Source organism: Synchiropus splendidus, chromosome 4 (genome assembly GCF_027744825.2).
Source record: "Synchiropus splendidus isolate RoL2022-P1 chromosome 4, RoL_Sspl_1.0, whole genome shotgun sequence".
Classification (NCBI taxonomy): Eukaryota; Metazoa; Chordata; class Actinopteri; order Syngnathiformes; family Callionymidae; genus Synchiropus; species Synchiropus splendidus.
The window spans coordinates 6,113,160-6,130,566 of record NC_071337.1 but is presented as its reverse complement, the minus strand read 5'-3'; the positions used below and the strand labels follow the sequence as shown (position 1 = coordinate 6,130,566).

The 17,407-nt window shown below is 42.4% G+C and overlaps 1 protein-coding gene across 2 annotated transcripts in view; it reads left to right on the top strand.

The window, feature by feature from the left end:
• Positions 1–17,407, top strand: part of pkhd1l1.1 (PKHD1 like 1, tandem duplicate 1) — a 42,680-nt gene that overhangs the window by 2,638 nt on the left and 22,635 nt on the right. For both annotated transcript variants that reach the window (XM_053863295.1, XM_053863294.1), the window contains exons 3-34: positions 1,345–1,467; positions 1,566–1,640; positions 1,712–1,853; positions 1,925–2,033; positions 3,168–3,225; positions 3,291–3,384; positions 3,458–3,511; positions 3,966–4,039; positions 4,126–4,168; positions 4,312–4,382; positions 4,474–4,584; positions 5,591–5,680; positions 6,142–6,407; positions 6,541–6,632; positions 6,698–6,857; positions 6,928–7,060; positions 8,726–8,869; positions 8,936–9,090; positions 9,666–9,776; positions 9,868–10,017; positions 10,085–10,209; positions 10,270–10,433; positions 10,503–10,672; positions 11,731–11,863; positions 12,012–12,166; positions 12,239–12,361; positions 12,578–12,683; positions 12,762–12,869; positions 12,938–13,096; positions 13,168–13,289; positions 13,986–14,118; positions 15,948–16,140. In XM_053863295.1, coding sequence (XP_053719270.1) covers positions 1,410–1,467; positions 1,566–1,640; positions 1,712–1,853; positions 1,925–2,033; positions 3,168–3,225; positions 3,291–3,384; positions 3,458–3,511; positions 3,966–4,039; positions 4,126–4,168; positions 4,312–4,382; positions 4,474–4,584; positions 5,591–5,680; positions 6,142–6,407; positions 6,541–6,632; positions 6,698–6,857; positions 6,928–7,060; positions 8,726–8,869; positions 8,936–9,090; positions 9,666–9,776; positions 9,868–10,017; positions 10,085–10,209; positions 10,270–10,433; positions 10,503–10,672; positions 11,731–11,863; positions 12,012–12,166; positions 12,239–12,361; positions 12,578–12,683; positions 12,762–12,869; positions 12,938–13,096; positions 13,168–13,289; positions 13,986–14,118; positions 15,948–16,140 — 3,881 coding nt within the window. In that variant the 5' untranslated portion in view covers positions 1,345–1,409. The remainder of the gene's footprint in view (positions 1–1,344; positions 1,468–1,565; positions 1,641–1,711; positions 1,854–1,924; positions 2,034–3,167; positions 3,226–3,290; positions 3,385–3,457; positions 3,512–3,965; positions 4,040–4,125; positions 4,169–4,311; positions 4,383–4,473; positions 4,585–5,590; positions 5,681–6,141; positions 6,408–6,540; positions 6,633–6,697; positions 6,858–6,927; positions 7,061–8,725; positions 8,870–8,935; positions 9,091–9,665; positions 9,777–9,867; positions 10,018–10,084; positions 10,210–10,269; positions 10,434–10,502; positions 10,673–11,730; positions 11,864–12,011; positions 12,167–12,238; positions 12,362–12,577; positions 12,684–12,761; positions 12,870–12,937; positions 13,097–13,167; positions 13,290–13,985; positions 14,119–15,947; positions 16,141–17,407) is intronic.

The window sequence follows — 17,407 nt, the reverse complement described above, 5'->3', positions numbered from 1 at the left end:
ACACCTGTAAAAACAACTGATCTCAGGTTTTTGCAACTCTAGATTCTGTTAAACTAAAAAGCATTGTGACCATGCAGACCTCCGCCAAGCAGCTCGAGGGACACCACAGTGAAATCAGAAAGGAAACTGAAGCAGCATTGGGTTGCCGGGGTGAAGTTAGCTGCGTCATATTGCCGGTTGACAAGACCGTAGTGATATCATATAGTAACCCAAACACAATGTTGTATGAACAACACCAGAGGGCTCGAAACCAAACGCCACTGACGCATGACAGTTGCCTTTAGTGACTGGATTATGTTCTGTGTTTCATAAAGTATCAAGGAGGGCTCACAACAACTGTTAGTTTTGAATCGCAATGAATCGCAACTTGATCAAACTTTTTGTATCTGTTCTAAATGTAACGGAAGGCTTCACAAAACACATTAAAACAGCTCACCAACGTAAATGCTCCACTTATGTTCACATCAAAATTAAAAAAGATGAAGGAGGCACACTGGAAGGATGCTTGTGTGCGGACTGACGTGGAAGTCAAGTGTGTAATTACACGACTTGTGCATCCAGGTACCTGCGACTTGAGTTTTGACAGCCTCTGTACTGGTGGTTGAGCAGATATTCAAAGACAAACAAGTGAATGAGGATTCGTTCCAAACCCTCTTCAATCCAGATCCCAGAAAACTGTCAACACACCAAATCTTTAATCGGAATCCCGAACTTGGGTCAGTTGCCGAGGCTCCTGCCAACACCGCTGAGGAGTGCCGGAAAGTTAAAAACTAAAATACAGCTTGAAAAGAAATGTAAAACCACTCATACAGGTACTTCAAAGAAAGCAAAAAAAACATTCATAAACCTGTCAAAAAATGGAATGATTCCTACAGTTGAAACCAGAGGAACAGAAGAACTGGATCTGTGTAATGCAGTTCATTCTGTCCCTTTTAAAGCTGCCAGAACTATGAAATATACTTCCACTGCAGCTACATGAATAAAAAAGAAACCAGATTAAATTATTAAACTTTTCATGTTCAACTAATGATTCACAAACATGTTGATGGTTCTGTCATTCATGACTTTAGCTCGGTTGCGGTGCAGGTTCATTTAAGTGCACGCTACATAAAGCATCTGCCGTCCAGTTGAGCTCATCAATGCGATGATATTTCTCAGGAAGGGACTTAAATATATCAACAATAATATTGGTCGCAGAGCAGGGGGGAAATGAGAGCTTTGGTGGAGGTCTGTGCACCAGCAAAACAATAGCATATATAGTTGAATTCCATTGGTCCAAAAATCAAAGTAAGCTATATGCAATTTTTTTTTTTTTTTTAATGATCTGGATTTTTTTTCCTCTAGTGCTTACAAAGTGTTAGAGGAATCACTACTGGTGGGTTTTGGCGAGACTGCAGGAGAATTCCAGGATGAGGTGGCTGGTCAGGGCGACGGCTCTGCTCCTTGTGCTTTCATGCTGTTGTTGTGGTAAGAATCCAATCATTTTTAATGCTGTATTTCAATTTGACAATATTTCTCTGAGCCAAAGAAAACAGGAGCACTTCGTCTTTTATTTTTCCGCACAGATTTGCAAATCGATCGTGTTTTACCTCGGCGAGGGAGTCAAAATGGAGGAACAAAAGTCACCATTTTTGGAGAAGGTAATGTTTCACTTTATATGGAATATTAGTGGACTTTCTTTTCGCATTCTAATGCCATCAGTCTTCTTTAGGTTTTTCACAGGAGGGTAATTTCCAGACCGACCCTAACGCGCCACCTGGTATCACTGTGACCATGATGACAAATGAAAACACCTACCCGTGCCCGGTGGAGAAGGACTCCACCCACGATCGGCAGATCCACTGTGAAACCAAGTAGGCCACCAACCTCGCTAGCCTACTCTACGTTTGGACCGAGCGGGAAACACTGAGCTTGATCTTTGCAGAGCGATGAAGAGCGGCAGGTACTGGGTCAACGTCACAGTGAACGGTGTCCATGTCCCTCAGAACAGGCACTGTCGCGGCGGGTACAAAAATTACCACTGCAGCTTCTACGTAAGTTCAAGGTTTTAGAAACCAAATCACTTTGGTCACTATGACACTTCTGAGCAACAAAACACAACACCACAATAAAGGACGGCACCAGGAGACAAGATGGTTGCTAAAACACTTCTACAATCTGAGGCAACACAGGAAACAGTACAGACATGTTTGAGAATCACAAGGCCCACGGGCCTCATCTGGACACAATAGTACACTGCACGGAACATCATTTAATCGTCTTATGAACAGCCTCACAGTGAAAAAAAATCCAGCTACTATAAGTCACACTACAAGTCCAATGACTCGGTCTCTTCGATTCGTTCAGGATCTCAGTGTGATTTCCTGAATCATTGAGATATGTCAAAAGAAGCAAACACACTCAGCGAATCTGTGTTTCGTCTTCACCCGACGCATTTTATTTACTTGCATTCCTCATTGCAGTCTCCAGTCTATAACACATCTTAATTTTGTAAGTCCTGTCTCCTATTTTTGTTTGCGTTTGACACTGTTCAGACAAGAGGAACGGGTCTGCAAATATAAATACAGATTTTTCCTTAGAAAATAATATAAAATAATAATAATTCACATAAAGAAAGTTGTCAGTTGACTTCATCAACGTAGGCCCTCTCTCATGAAAGGTTGGGCGGCTCTGGTCATAATGATACTGCCATCTGAAGCAGTTCATGACTGCCCTCCGACCTGTAAAAGGCATTGTCAGTAAATGTAATTTTGTGGTTGAAAAGGAAGTCGAGAAACATGCGTCAAATAAGCGTTCTGAGTTTACTGCACAAACTGGAAAAGCACTGGGACAGTGCAGACCTACAACACTCATTTGCATCCACACATATTTCAACCCAAAATCATGGTCCTTATCCTATCAAGAAGAGGCCACTCTGCTGGGAATAGAAGAGAAAAACTCCAAAAACATCACTATGGTAACATGAAACATGATCTGTTACAGTGATTCGATTAAATGTTGCATTTCAAAGAAATCAAGATGCTTTCCGTGACTGTTTCAAAACTGTTAAACGTGAATTCAAACAAACCTATAGAACACAACCAAAATCCTGCCGCTTCTACGTGAAATATGGTTTTCTCACAAACAAACAGAACACTAAAGTATAATCAAGTGTTTCTCTTCCTCAGGTGGTTTGGTACAGCACACCCACCATAAACAAACTGAACGTCACCAGCGGCCTCCCAAGTACGGACTACGTCGCACACCACACCGTGAACAGAACCAACGCTAACACTGTCCTCCCCGTACAGAGAGCACGGTGCAGGTACGAGGACGTATTTACACTGACGTCTACGGGAGCAACGCAGCCCTAAGCTCCAACGGGCTCAATGTCAGGTTTCTGAGGTATGAAACAAGTCAGGAAACATAGCCCACGTGTTTCAGCCATGATTTAAAATGACTTCATCGTGACCAACAGAGCCTACATGGGAGGAATGCCCTGTGATTTTCTGCGACCAAACTCTGACGACCTGTGAGTGAACATCATAACGATAAAACCATATTCTCTCAGTGGTGTCGAGTCCACCACTCTGTCACACAGGGTTGCTTGCATTCAATGTACCTCTGTATGTTTTTCGAAATTACAAGAACTCGAAGATTTGAAAATGATGGCATTTTTCCTAAGTCCTCACCTGACACATAGGCATTTCAGTAGCGTACAAAGCCTTTTGCTACATGTGAAGGGGACCAGTTAGAGGGCAAGATGTTCAGAAGCTCTCTTCACTGACTTGCATTGAATCTGAATCTAAAAGAATTTATTAAAGTGTTTACTAAATATTAGGCAAAAAAATAAATAGAAAATCTGATTTGTGAAAATGTTTACGAAGAGTATACTATGGTGAACCTGAATTGCTGTAGAAAAATCAAGGTTGGAAACATCTTTGTTCGAATCATGAGCTCCACACACATGGTTTCTTATTCTACAGGTACGGGTTGTGGCTGGACTCGGAAAGGTCACATCATGGATACGTGACATGTTTGATAACAGGGACTTATGTTGGTAAGTGCCATTCTATTTAAAGCTTTAATTTCACGTCTCATTCACATTAGTTGGTTAACTGTTGTGGTGTTATCGTGCCTGCACAGGAGCCCAAAATCTGAGCTACATCCTGGACAGTTTATATGGAAGGTAATTTTCAGTTTAACCTTACAGCGTATTTCTTTCTTTTTGTGTCGAAGCTTATTTAATCTAAAATCTTCACGACATTTTTTTCTCCTTTTTTCTTCCTCACAAACAGTGACTGATCATTTTTTCATTGTCAATATTGTTAGGAGTTTACCGGATAAGGCGAGTTTCAAAATCTTTGCCAACGACAAGTTAGCAATGTTTCAGACATATGCTGGTAAGTTCTGATCCAAATGTGCTGTAACCCTTGACATTTTCAGTGATTTCTTTTGATCGAACATGGACTACTGTCATGCTCCGTTCCTCAGAGATTTTAGGAGTGACCCCATCCGAGGGGAGTTTGATGGGCGGCACCCCGATCACCATTCACGGCCGCTACTTCGATGAAACTGATTTCCCGGCACGTGTCCTAGTCGGAGGTAATGACACCCACCTTTGTTTCTGAAAACATGACAACAGCGACGGTTGAGAGCGGACAAAGGTCCCAGATGCACAACAGAGTTGGAGACTTGGTGATAAGACTTCTCATCACAACAAGAAAGACACATTCCTGGAGACAAAAGAGAAGCTCTGAGTTGACAAAAGGAATCTTCAGAATGCATCGATACCACCAAACATTATCACGCACCGTGCTATGCGTTATTGCACAACCGTGCATTTTTTTCTGAAAATAATAATTAAAATAGTTAGAAAATTCTCCCAAGTGCAAAGTGGAGGACGGGGGGTGTGTCCCATATTACATCACTGGTACCGTGTCACCAATTAAAGCAAAAAAGGAACCAGCTCAAACAAAGTTTGTTTATTACAAAACAGTACGACATCATGCTCGACCTCAAGTGAGAGAGAGTGCTTAGCTGTTCTCCGTTGGGCCTCATTCAAAATAATGGAAAGCAGTATCCTGACCAGATGATGAACTATGTGTCCGATCTGAAAAAACGATACAGCCAATGGAAAGGTTCCTTAACCTTGGAGTTTGTTAGGGGCAGTGAGTTGTATCGGACACTGTATGACTAATCATCTAACTTTCTGTACAGTGGCCATCAGTGGGCAGTGGTAGTAGATTCTTGGGAGCAACGACTTGTAACTAAAAATCTTGGCTTTAAGAGCCATATTTTGACGTTGAAATTGTGTCTGTCGGCCAAAATGATATGGCCAGACGGCGAGGTAGAAACATCAGAAGTGCTGAAGTCCTGAAACTCCAGAAGTCCCAAAGATATTTTCACTTTTGAAATGGAAACTGCTAGGTCTGTGTTTTGTTTTTTTGATGGAGGCTTTACCTTGTTTGGTGATTGGGCAAAAGCTGACTGAGCTCAGGGAGATGGAAATTTCTCAGTTTTTCACCTCTGTTAGTCTTCCAGTAATGTCATGATCAAACCACAACACTGCTCTCGCCCGTCACTGACGGCTCCGCTCCGTCCTCCACAGGTCTGCCGTGTACCATCCAGAGCCTCACCGACAGCCAAATTGTCTGCTTGACGGCGGAGAATCAGAATCCAGAAACTGGTGTCTTCCCAGGTGAGAAACTCCTTGTTTCTCGTGTCTCTCCTATTCCAGGACTGAACTTCTGACCCGAGCCCGATGTGTCAGCATTGCTTGTGTGAAACATGTGATCACCTGACTTCATCAGAGAAAGAATGAGAGAAAACCTGCCGTCAAAGCAAAGAGCTCTGCTGCGTGTTTTACACTGATCTAAGTATAGGATGGCAACCAGATATATGACAAGTCATTGTCACAATCGTCCTGTCAGTCAATTCTCAAGGCCTTCAAAGTCGAAGTAAATATCGTGTTATGTAACTCAGAGTAGAACTTCCGCTCCTCTACCTTAAGAGGAGCCAGTTGAGGCGGCTTATGCTCTTTTATAGGCTGCCTCTAAGACACTTGTTTTGGTTCATAAAACTTCTAAACAATTGTCCCCACACCAACTGCTGGATGAACAGATGCAATGTAAAACTCCTCCTATCTTCACTCTCAACCAGGCAGCAGAGGCTTGAGGGTGGAGATGTGGAACGAAACCCGCTGGAAACAACTGCATGACCTCTGGAGCTTCAATGAGAACACCACTGGATACCGCCAGTTCTGGATTGAGTCAATGCCCCACACGTTTGAAACAGCCGAAGATTTCTTTAGCACTCGGACTCAAGGCTTCTTTGTTCCACCGAAAACTGACGACTATACATTTTACCTCCACTGTGACGACCGATGTGAGCTCTACATGAGCAACTCTACGAAACCTGAGTTTAAGGTCAGTTAATGCGGTAGTCATGGTGCAAGTATTATCCCAACGCAAGACGTTGGAAGAGGGAAACATGTTGAGAAACGTCCAGCAGAAAAGTGATCTTCCCATGGATCTCAAAAGAATCTCTATTCCCCACTAGGAAAAAATTGCCTTTCAGACAAGGTACGTCGGTAGCCCTCTGTCGACGAGGTACCAGAGGTCACGAGTCATTTCTCTGACAGCAGGTGAACCGTAAGTAGAACACTGAAGATCTTGTTGTTGATTTTTTGATCTTTAAATGCACTGTTCCTTCGCAGTATTTACATGGAGTACCTGCAACAAGAGTACGGGGGGTTGGCTCACATCAACTTGGGAGTATTTGCAACAAAAAGCTCTTTCACAGAAGCGCAGTCGGACGATGCTGAAAATGAAATTCAGCAGATTGTCGGCAAGTACGATGTATCGGACGTCAAACAGGTGAGTGCCGGACGCTCACCATCTCATTGACAAGCAAATCCCCCGCTGACGTCTTCTCTCTGTGTTTCAGCAAATCCTGTTTGACTCCTGGACCAGTGCCACCGCGGTCAAGGAGCAGCAGCAGATCAGAGTCACCAGCAGTTGCACTGCCCCATTTTGTGACAGCACCTTTTTCGTGCTGGGCTACGGGACAGCACGCACTGGTAAACCTAGTTCTGTTCCTCCGTTGATGATAATGAACTCCAATCTTTGGTCGTCATTCCTCTCAGAGTGTAAACACTGCTGTTGATTTAGCGCTCTTCATTTCATATCTCGAAGCTGCCTCCTGCCATGTGATGGGTTGTGCAGTCCAAGACATTTGGGTTCAGTCAAAAGTGTTGCCTGGTACATTAAAAGTTAATACTGCCCATGGCAGAAAGTGGCAAGAACACATGTTGCATCAGAATATCTGCTGACTCAGTCCAGTACCCACAGGTCGGCCGTGGTCACCAGCTGGACCTGACATGTCATGAGTTAAGGTCTTGAATTAATGTAATGAATATCACACACACGAAGGCAGTGCTGCACTTTAGCCTGAGAAAGAGCATCTACTCTTAGTGCTAGCATCGGCAACATGTTCACACTCCTAACACTAAGTCCCACCCACCTACAGTACTTCCAGCTCAGGGGACCTAAGTCAACAAAATATATGAACCGGAGTCAATGGAGAGTACAATGTTAATTTCAAATTTTATCAATACGCAATATTCCATAGATCTCACATATGATGTCTGTGAATTTGGAAGATACATTCTAGTGCTGTGAGATCCTTGCTTTTCTGGCATCAAAAGTTACTTTAGATTTTGGGTGATATTAGTAGCGAACTACAAGGCTCTCACTCAATAGTCGGTGGAGGGAGAGCCAGCATGCGGGACAAACTCTACAGGGTCATGGTGAGTGTTGATGTCAACTAATGTTTGCTGGCTTCTACCTTTGGTACTTTAGTACCTTTAGCATCTGCCTTAGTGTCAGAGCAGTGGAATTTTGCTGTGACGTCATACATGAGAAGTTCGATTTGTAGTCTAAATAAGTAGTGTATTCACAAGCAACTAATTCATAAATTACACGACAAACATAGTCAAAACTATTCATCATTTAAATTGACGTCCAGCATGTGTGTGATCCAGGGCATGAGGCAAAGTAGACCAGAACATAACTTTGATCTCCCCATAGACCTCTATTTATTTTTATTTTTTATCATAGGTCCCATACACTGATAGATCGAATGGGCGGAGACTTAGGCTCAATACTGACTATAGTCATATGGACTCTAGCATCTACTGCTAGAGAACTGACACAGAATTCGGCCTTCCGTGTTGTTGTTGTTTCTTGGTATATATCGCACCTTATGTGATGGTGTGGCACCATGGGTTATGCTAATGATGTGGTACTATAGATACCAAGTGACATAAAAAATGTCACCTCATGCTTTAATCCATTCCCCTTTTTTCTTCTCACATTGGACAATCTACAGCACCAGGAAATGGTGCGGGAGGGCAAGAATGTGTCCCCCAGGGTGATCACATGACCACTTTGTCTTTGACCATGAATCCACATTACTATTCTAGTGTCTTCATTCACTCCGTCTCACTTATACTACATACGTGGGAATTGTGGTGCAGAACGGAGAAGAGTGGACCAATGGCAGCGGTTATGAGTAACCTGTCATGTTCTCTCATTGTTGAAATACAAATGTAAATTCTTGGTAGAAGCAAACGTGTTGTGGCCTCTTTTTCATAAACTCCGACCCTTGGTTCTCTTGACCAGAAAAAAATTACTGAATTAAACGATGAAGATTTCTGCCTTTGGCTAAAGTTTGTCACTTCCAGCCCCAATCGCCGTAAGTGCGTCAGCAACCGACATGGAGGATGCGTTGAACGATCTTTGGACCATCAAGCCTGACACAGTACAGGTCACCAGACAGGCTCGGAGCCAGGGAGCTGACTTCACAGTCACATTCAACTCAGCTAGAGGTGAATAAGGTCAAGACGACAAAGACCTCTATGACTGTATCCTGAACAGTCTTCTTTCACTGGCAGGTGACTTCGATCTGCTCAGCTCTTCGGTCTTCAGCTCTGACCCCGTCATCGCTGTCAGTGAAGTCACCAAGGGACAGAGCGACATGACCTCCTTCACAGTGGTGTGGGATGGCGTTCCCTCCCAGCCCATTGCCTATAACGCAGAGGCCTCAGAGGTGTGACTCTTGCTGCGATCATTTAATGCAGAATATAAAAAACATGCTGCTAAAGTGCTTGGGAGAACCCTGGATTGTAACAAGATTCCTTAATAGCCAATGTCTCATTTGCATGGGCTGGAGCTCTAGTCTGGGCCTAATAAACAAGCTAAAAATGATTTATAAACCTGGTTAATTTTGACCAGTAAAATGATTTCCCTCTTTAAAATCAATTTCATCTGACTCAAACACTGTTTCCTTTGGGAACACCAATGCTTTTTGTAACTGCAGTGGCTTTCGAAGCTTGAGGCAACCAAAGCACTGTGAGTGAAACCAGCAAAACCTGCCTCTCAATGAGGCTAAAGAGATAGCAATTGTTGTGGAAACAGTTTGCCTTACACCCTGTGGACAGGCAAAGAGCTAAGCTACGGGTCTTATCTCAGTGTACTGTGTTCCAACCCATTGCTTACCTTCTCCAATGGTACTGAACTTGTCCCGGAAAGAAAAAAAAAAGCAGTTCCTACCCCAAAACAAATCAGTGGCCAACAATGTTGGGGCAAAATTGACCCCGCTAAAACTGGGCTATGTGTGAGCAGGTCAAAGAAGCGTTGATGGGCATGATGGCGGGTGAATGTCCAGGAGAAATCCTGTCGACCGAAGGTTCTACCGTGAAATTCTTCAAAGATTACGAAGGAGACAACTCTCAGGTCAGTGCGCCCAAAAGACTAGAAGTGGTCAAATACTTCATTCTGAATGCATTACGCAACTTGAGCGTGTTCTCTTCTTTGGCAATCTTAGTTCAACAGTCCAGAGAAAGGAACGGCAGCTAAGAACTGTGGCTTCTGTGGTCGTTGGTCGCTTAAAAACGCTGAGATGCTCTTCATGGAAAGTTATTTCACAGATTCTAAAACGGCCTACGGGTCCATTTCCATCGACCAATCTTCCATGGTAAGAGAAGACAAAAACAATCCTCTTGGGGCTTAACTTACATGTTAAACGTGCTACTTGTTTCCAGCTTTGCTTCGCGTACAAGGGAAGTCTGAAGAATGAAATTGGAATGAAGTTTTCGTACAAAGACCCGCAAGGCGACGTTGTGGACAAGACTGAGCGGTTTAGCATCGTCTTCAACAGCGGATCAAAGTCAGTACATTTAAATATGGTTGTTTGTCTGGTTGCTTTAACTTTATCTCTGACGGACAGGTGGAACTACAAGTGCACAGACCTGTCAGGTTTCCTTCAGGGTGCATTCGTCGGATCAGAACATGCTGTCAAAGAAATTCATCTTTACAAAGATTCGTCAGGCGCAGATTTCTACGTGGACGCTGTTCACATTGGAAACAGGCCGACGACGTACCATGCTAACGGTAGTCAAGCCTAACAGATGTTTCTTCAATCTAAGTCTTGTTGCTGACTAGTCGCCAATTTGATTCCAGGCATTGTTGACAAGAGGAGACGGCCCCCATTTGAAGACATGGGCATTTCCTTTGACACACTTGAGGTCACTAAACAAACTCCAGAGGCCTCTCAAGTCCTTTATGAGGTTGATGCCATAGCTTTGGACTGTGGCTATGGCTTCCCAATGATGCAAATAGGATTCATGCCGGTGAGTTTTTCCATTGCTGCCCCATCGAGGTGGCCACAGAAAGCAAGCCTAGCCCATCTCAACCTATCTTGATCATTGCCACAGCGAAGTTTCCTTCTCCACTAGTCGATCCTTGCCAACTTAACCTCTTCTCTTCCTGTCCAAAACAATGTCCTCAGATGATGATGCGATTTTTAAACTTCAGTGAGTGAATATTGCTTGTTAAACATTATATGTCTTGTCACAAGTCTATAGTCATTTGTGATAGTCTTCTGTCCTGCCAGTCATGCAACATCAACAAAAGAGTCATATGATAACCAGTTTCTACAATAATGTATTCCCTTTCAATACTCATGACATTTCAGTAAGCAGAAGACAACAAGGAAATGTACATGTGACTTTCAGAATGGAAAACCCAAAGTAGCCCAAGGCCAGCTGGTTTGGTTTACTTCATCCCAGGCCACAATGTCCTGAAAAGCTCACATTTCAGATTGATATGGAGAAAGATTCAGCTGTCTCACACTGATACATGGTCCAGGTTTGGGACAAACCATTACAAACACAACCATAACTCAGTGGGTTGTGAACAGATTCATGCTCAGATTCTAGTTTATGTTGACAGGTTTTAGTCTTTGGACCTTTTCGTATGCTCTGACTTCATAGTTATCCAAGTCTTTGTATGTCCGGGGGGTTTAAGAAGGCTGTGGCCAGTATCTTCTTCTCGGGGTTTTCCTTCATTTGCAAAACAGTCTCACTCTCTCTGTGTATCCCTGCGATGCCTTGTAAAAAGGGCTAAACTTTAAAAAGATAGTCCTGAGAAGATAGCAGCGAGTTAACTCACGATTAATGGTAGATTAATTTCACATTTTGTAAATGATCTGTCTAAGGCTAAGATAATTTAACTAACAATAAGACTGATGGGGCAATATTTTCGGGAAGTGGGCAGAGGTTCACAAGAACCTGCCAAGCCATTTTGCTGTGCCCAAGACCTCTACTCTAGCAATGTTAGCTTTTCAAAATGTGGGCTAGAAGCTCATTTCCTGGTGTCCACTCATGTTGGTTTTGTGTTTTATTTGAAGGAGACGGAGCGAACTGAGGACATGGCCTTATTCAGCGCCGGCGATGCTTCTGTCAATATAACCTATGTAAACACAGCCAGCCCTCCTCTAAAGGGCACTTTTGACATTGAGTATGGCTCTGGACAAGCTAAAGGCAAGTCTGAGAAGTTGGAAAAACAGGGTTCTAAATAACACTAATGAGGTTGGAGACAGATGTGTTTCTATTGTCGCGAATAGTGGAACCATCACTTCATCCTAACATCCTATTGAAGTGAGATACTTGATCTGCTATTTCCTCTCAGGTGTGCCAGTAGATATCAGTGCAGAGGACTTGAAGTACACACTTGAGGGGATCCAAGAAATGGGCGATGTGACCGTTGCATGGAAAGGAACCTGCAGAGAACCCCTGTGGCAGATTTATTGGGTCACAAATCCTGGAAAGCAGCCGCTGTTGCAGGTAAGGGAAGAAGAACGATGTTTGCTTTCCTCTCAACCAAAATAATACTTTAAATAAACGCTTTAAATGCAGATCGACAGCTCAAAAGTCACCGGCTCGAATGCAGAAGTGTTTGCCAAAGTGAAACGACAAGGGGGAATGTTTCAGCGAGCATTGCCGGGAGATTACTTTCGCACCATGGAGGACAAACCACAGGTATAGACTGTGATGCAGAACGGCCTGCAGCTCAGTGTTCACTTTCCTGTTAGTCCACTTTTAAACAAGGCTACCGGTTATCCTATAATGGTTATGCTCAAATCCTGCTGTGCAGCTGGCGTCTGTTACGCAATCTGTGGTTTCACATTATGCTTTCAAGATTGATTTCAACGGTCAGTTTCTGTAACTCTGTAAGAGATTTGTGATGATCGGTAGGTGGAAGTGCTCATCAACAAGATTCCTTCGAAATGCACCGGTTATTGCGGCTACATGTGGTCGGAAGAGAAGACCCCACACGTGACTGGAATCACTCCCTCCCAAGGTTCCACAAACAAACCCATGACTTTGATTCTTGGCAGCACATCAGGAATATATTCACACCGTTGCTGTTGTACCTCAGGTTCTAATGGACTCGGAACCCTCCTCACCGTGACTGGTACGGGCTTCAGCAACGAGTCCGCCATCATCATGGTGGGCGAGTCAGAGTGCGTAGTGGAAGATGTCCAAGGTGCGTGAAAGTAAACTGCAAGGTCCAGTTGCCTGCGCAGTACTGGTTAACTCTTTTTACCAACCCAGATGGCGTGCAGATCTGCAGGCTGGGACGCTCCAGTGCTGGCACACACAAAGTATCCGTCAACTTCCCCTCACTGGGCAACACTCGCTACACCGGCGACGAAAGCTTCACCTACCAGCTCATCGTTTCCTCAATCTCCCCAACGTCTGGTAGTTTGGCAGGTGAGTGATCAATAAATACCTGCTGACTCCGCAATATATTTGGTGAACATCGGCTTTGATTTTGGCCGCAGGAGGAACCCTGCTGACGGTGGAGGGCTTTGGCTTCAGTGAGAACTCCACGGTGACCATCGGCACAGAGGAGTGCGTCATGGTCGACTCGAACGACTTCACACTGAAATGCAGAACACCAGCGGTGCGTCTCACGTCCAAACTCACTTCTTTACTTTAGGGCTGTCAATTGACTAAAACCTGCTCTAGTGTCATTAATTGAGTTTAAGAATGAAGAATCTATTCACAGCCCTAGCTTACTTTGATGTACGAAAACTATTCCTACTTGTTTTCAGCATACCTGACAGGACGGGGAGCAGTCACCTTTTCACTCAAGAACAACAGAGTAGGCTACATTTGAGCTTAAGGAAAATGTAACACGTTTTGTAATTATATTTTAACCACCAGAATGTTTAGTCTGAAAAAAGGGTTGAATGAAGGTAAAGATAATATAGACGTAATTAAATTGAGCCAAAAATACAAAACATACATAGTTGTTTTTACCATTTTTTAAATTTGAATTACATCATGAAACACAACTTGTTTTTAGTTGACACCCCAAAATAAAGATTAGCTACATTTCTCCGGTGGGTAATGGCTAACATGTTTACGGGACACCCAAGAGACAAAATCTCTCCAGTGTGTCCTGACAAACAATGCCTGAAACGTGTTGCTCAAAACACGCCGAGGCTGCAAGTTGGTTGCCACCAAATGTGTTGCATCCTTTGCTCCCATATCGCAGTGCAACACTTTCGCTGCTTAAATAGAGTTTGGGGTGGACCTATCTCGAAAGAGTGCTCAGACGTTGCTTTCCTTAACTGTCACATATCATCCACTGCAGGGAAACGCAGGGACAGAAACAGTGAGAGTCACTGAAGGAACCATGACTGAGGTCGCGAGCAGCTCCTTCACCTATGACACTGCAAAAACCTCCCACATCACCTCCATGAGCCCTCCGACTGCTACGCTCGTCGGTAAGTCTCAAGTGTCGCAGAGCAAACGCAGACAAGCCGCTGTGTAAGGCTTTGTTTTCAAAAGCTTCCTCGGTCTAGTGAGCGCGGCGGGCCGGATGGCTGTGTTTTTGTTGGACTGGATCATTGTCTGGCTTCATTGTTTGTTTTGTGATCTTGACACATCTAGAACACTTTCTTCTCCTCCTGCTCGTCGCATGTCGACACACCTCTTAATCTTGAAAAATAGGGTAAAAAATATCTACTGAAAAAAATTATCGAAGCACAAGACAGTGCATCTCACCCCAAGTAGGTGGGATATGATAGTAAGATGCAGTAGTATATAGACTATAACAGGTGGATTGTGAAAGAAACGTAAAAGATGTGAGCCCTGGATTCTCCACTGTCTCACAGGAGTTCATTTGTAGTATTTCTTGGCCTGGATTTTGTCGCCTAAAAATGTGTATGTGCAAACAAAAACAAGATTGTGTTTACGTGGTCTTGTTTGGGTTCATCTCATATGCGTCCAGCGGGTCAAACCCCAGAAAATAAAGGTTTAAGTAAGTGTTTTTAGAAAAAGAAAGATTTAATGAGTAATTACTGTGAATATTGAATACAATTTTACATGTAATTATCATCATTCCATCCATGTCCCATTACCAGATAAATTATTGGATGAAAAAATTGCCTTTTTTGTAAGTGATTTTTGAAGTGTATGAAAGTGTTTGAAATGTTAACATACTATTTTGAGCTAATATGGGTTGAAAAGCACCATATAAGAAGAATTTAATCATTTTTTATTATTCCACAAATAAATATGCATCATTGACTTTTTAATAACTGAATTTATGTGTTGACTGAATAAACAATGTACAAAACAGCTCGATATGAATTAAACAGAGGCACATTTTACATAGAAAAAATTAAATCTTTGCTGCAAATGTCAAATGGTAGGAAAGAAAAAGGGGAAGAAGACGTGATTTTTTTGCCGTGGAATTCATGGTAAAAGTTCGCACCAAAAACAAGAGACAATTGGATACAGTGGGACTCTTCAGAACACAGAAGACTTGAAGTCCTGACAGATCATAGTCCACAAATCACATGTTAGGATTCTGACCTTTATGTCACTGAGCCGCAAGAACATTTAATAGCACAGTGCCAGTGTCACTTTGATTGACAGGGACTTCAATTTGACATTTTAATAACATAGAGGAGCTTGAGAGCTCAGCACCCTGTGTATTGTTTTGCCTGACTGCCATTGTCACGGGCAGATAAAGAAGCTGTTGGCTAATCCGTCATGACTGTTCTCACCTCTGAACTGTTTTCTGGGGACATTCCTGTTATTCTTCTCAACCTCCAGACTGAAGACGGTGCGTGACACTCACGAGGACCAGGCTCATTTGTTATCTAATGACGTCGGCTCCAAAAATAGAAAATTGTTTGGCTTTTGTCTGTTTCAGAGTTATCAGGAGTTCAGCTGTAATGGAAGCAGGTTTTAAAGCCACACAAATGCTTCGTATCACTGAAATGTAGAATTACTTTATTTATGACTTATTTACTGAATATTTTAAAAATATTTCATATAACACAATTTTTATCCTTTATTCGACTTACATTTGATCATTCTGGTATCAAATAATAAAATGCGATCGAGAGAATCGGGAATATTTATTTATAAAACCAACAATTAATTTGCTTCATTTTCAAATTGAAACCCCTGATGTTTTTCTCATTGTTAGGTACAGTTTGGGCCCACATTGGTTTCCCAATTTAGACTGTCAATGGACTGTAGTTGCAGCTTGTTGGCGTCTCTATTTCGCCCACTGAAAACCGACCTGCCTTTCTCTGTTCAGGAGAACATGTTCTCATCATCGTGGGCTCCAACTTGGGAGCACACGAGAGCGGCAGCACTGTCCTCGTGGGCATGAAGGAATGCGCTGTTTCGCAATGGACGTCGACTAACATCATGTGTGTCCTTCCTCTGCTGCCGCCGGGGGAACACCAGGTTGATGTGCAGGTTGGAAACAATGGCTTCGCCATGATCAGGTGCGTGTCACCATCAGCTGTGTAGACGGTATCACGGTCTCTGTCCATGTCAAAACGCTGTTCTGCTGCTGAGCTGTTGGTCCCTCTGGAGATAACGTGGGAGGCCCAAAGCTGATATCGTGCTGCTCATCAGATCCAGAGATATTCGGCATTAGAACAACACTTGCTTTGATGTGGTGGCAAGCAGCACATACTGCCTCACACACAACAACTACTCACATTATCTTTATCTAATGATGACAGCGACACAAAACAACTCATTCAGAAATGTCATTTCCAAATGAATGATTGAGTTTTTCATGGAAATAACAATACAAAGAAAAAGGAATTAACTTAGTAAAAATTAAAAAGTAAAAAAGAAAAAAAAACTGATCATAGTTCAAGTTTTGGAATTTCATCTTGTTTAAAAGAGCCACCTCTTGGCTGGCTTTCAAGTTGCTCCTTAGGTTTGTACCAAACTCAGATGAATTAATTCTGAATTATGAATGAAATTAAATTATAATTCAAAATCTAACAACATGAAAACGTGTTATTTATGTGGCTTTCTTTATATGTTCAGTGTTACTACATAAAATTTCTCTTTCTCAGTTTGAAGAGTGGGGAAAGTATTAATTTCGGGGTAAACAGAAAATAATAAAAGCAGATTGGCTTTGGCATTGTATTCATGATACTAGCTCCTTACATAAAATGTATATGTATATCTCATGTATTTGCATGTATATCATTTAAATATTAGATTGACAATACAGTATATGACAACATACAATATAATGTGCCATGAGTCCATCAGTAGACCAAAGATCATTGTTTGAAATTGAAGTGAGCTGAAATTATTTTATTCATAAAGACAAAAAAAATCAGTGCAAGATTGTCATTATTATTGTTCAATAATTACACAAGAGAATCACTGCGACCGTGAAATCGCATTTTCGGAAATAGAAAACCTTTGACGTGAATCTCCTTCAGGAACACTGGTTTCCTCCCACAGTGCCAAATATGGTTACTCATATTATACGCTGTGGCTGTTGTGAGAGACAAAAATCAGGTTGAATATGAAAAATATAAAAGATAAAATGAAAAATTAAATTCTGTATGATACAATGATGAAAAAAACACCATTTGAATACACAACATTTGAATTCTTGGCCAATGTCTTTAAGTATTCCCATTATTCATCATGAATGTGTCAATATTTTTTAATGTAAGGGGTGAGTATTATGATACAAGAACTATGGCAAATTTTTATTATTTTTTATTATATTTTTAT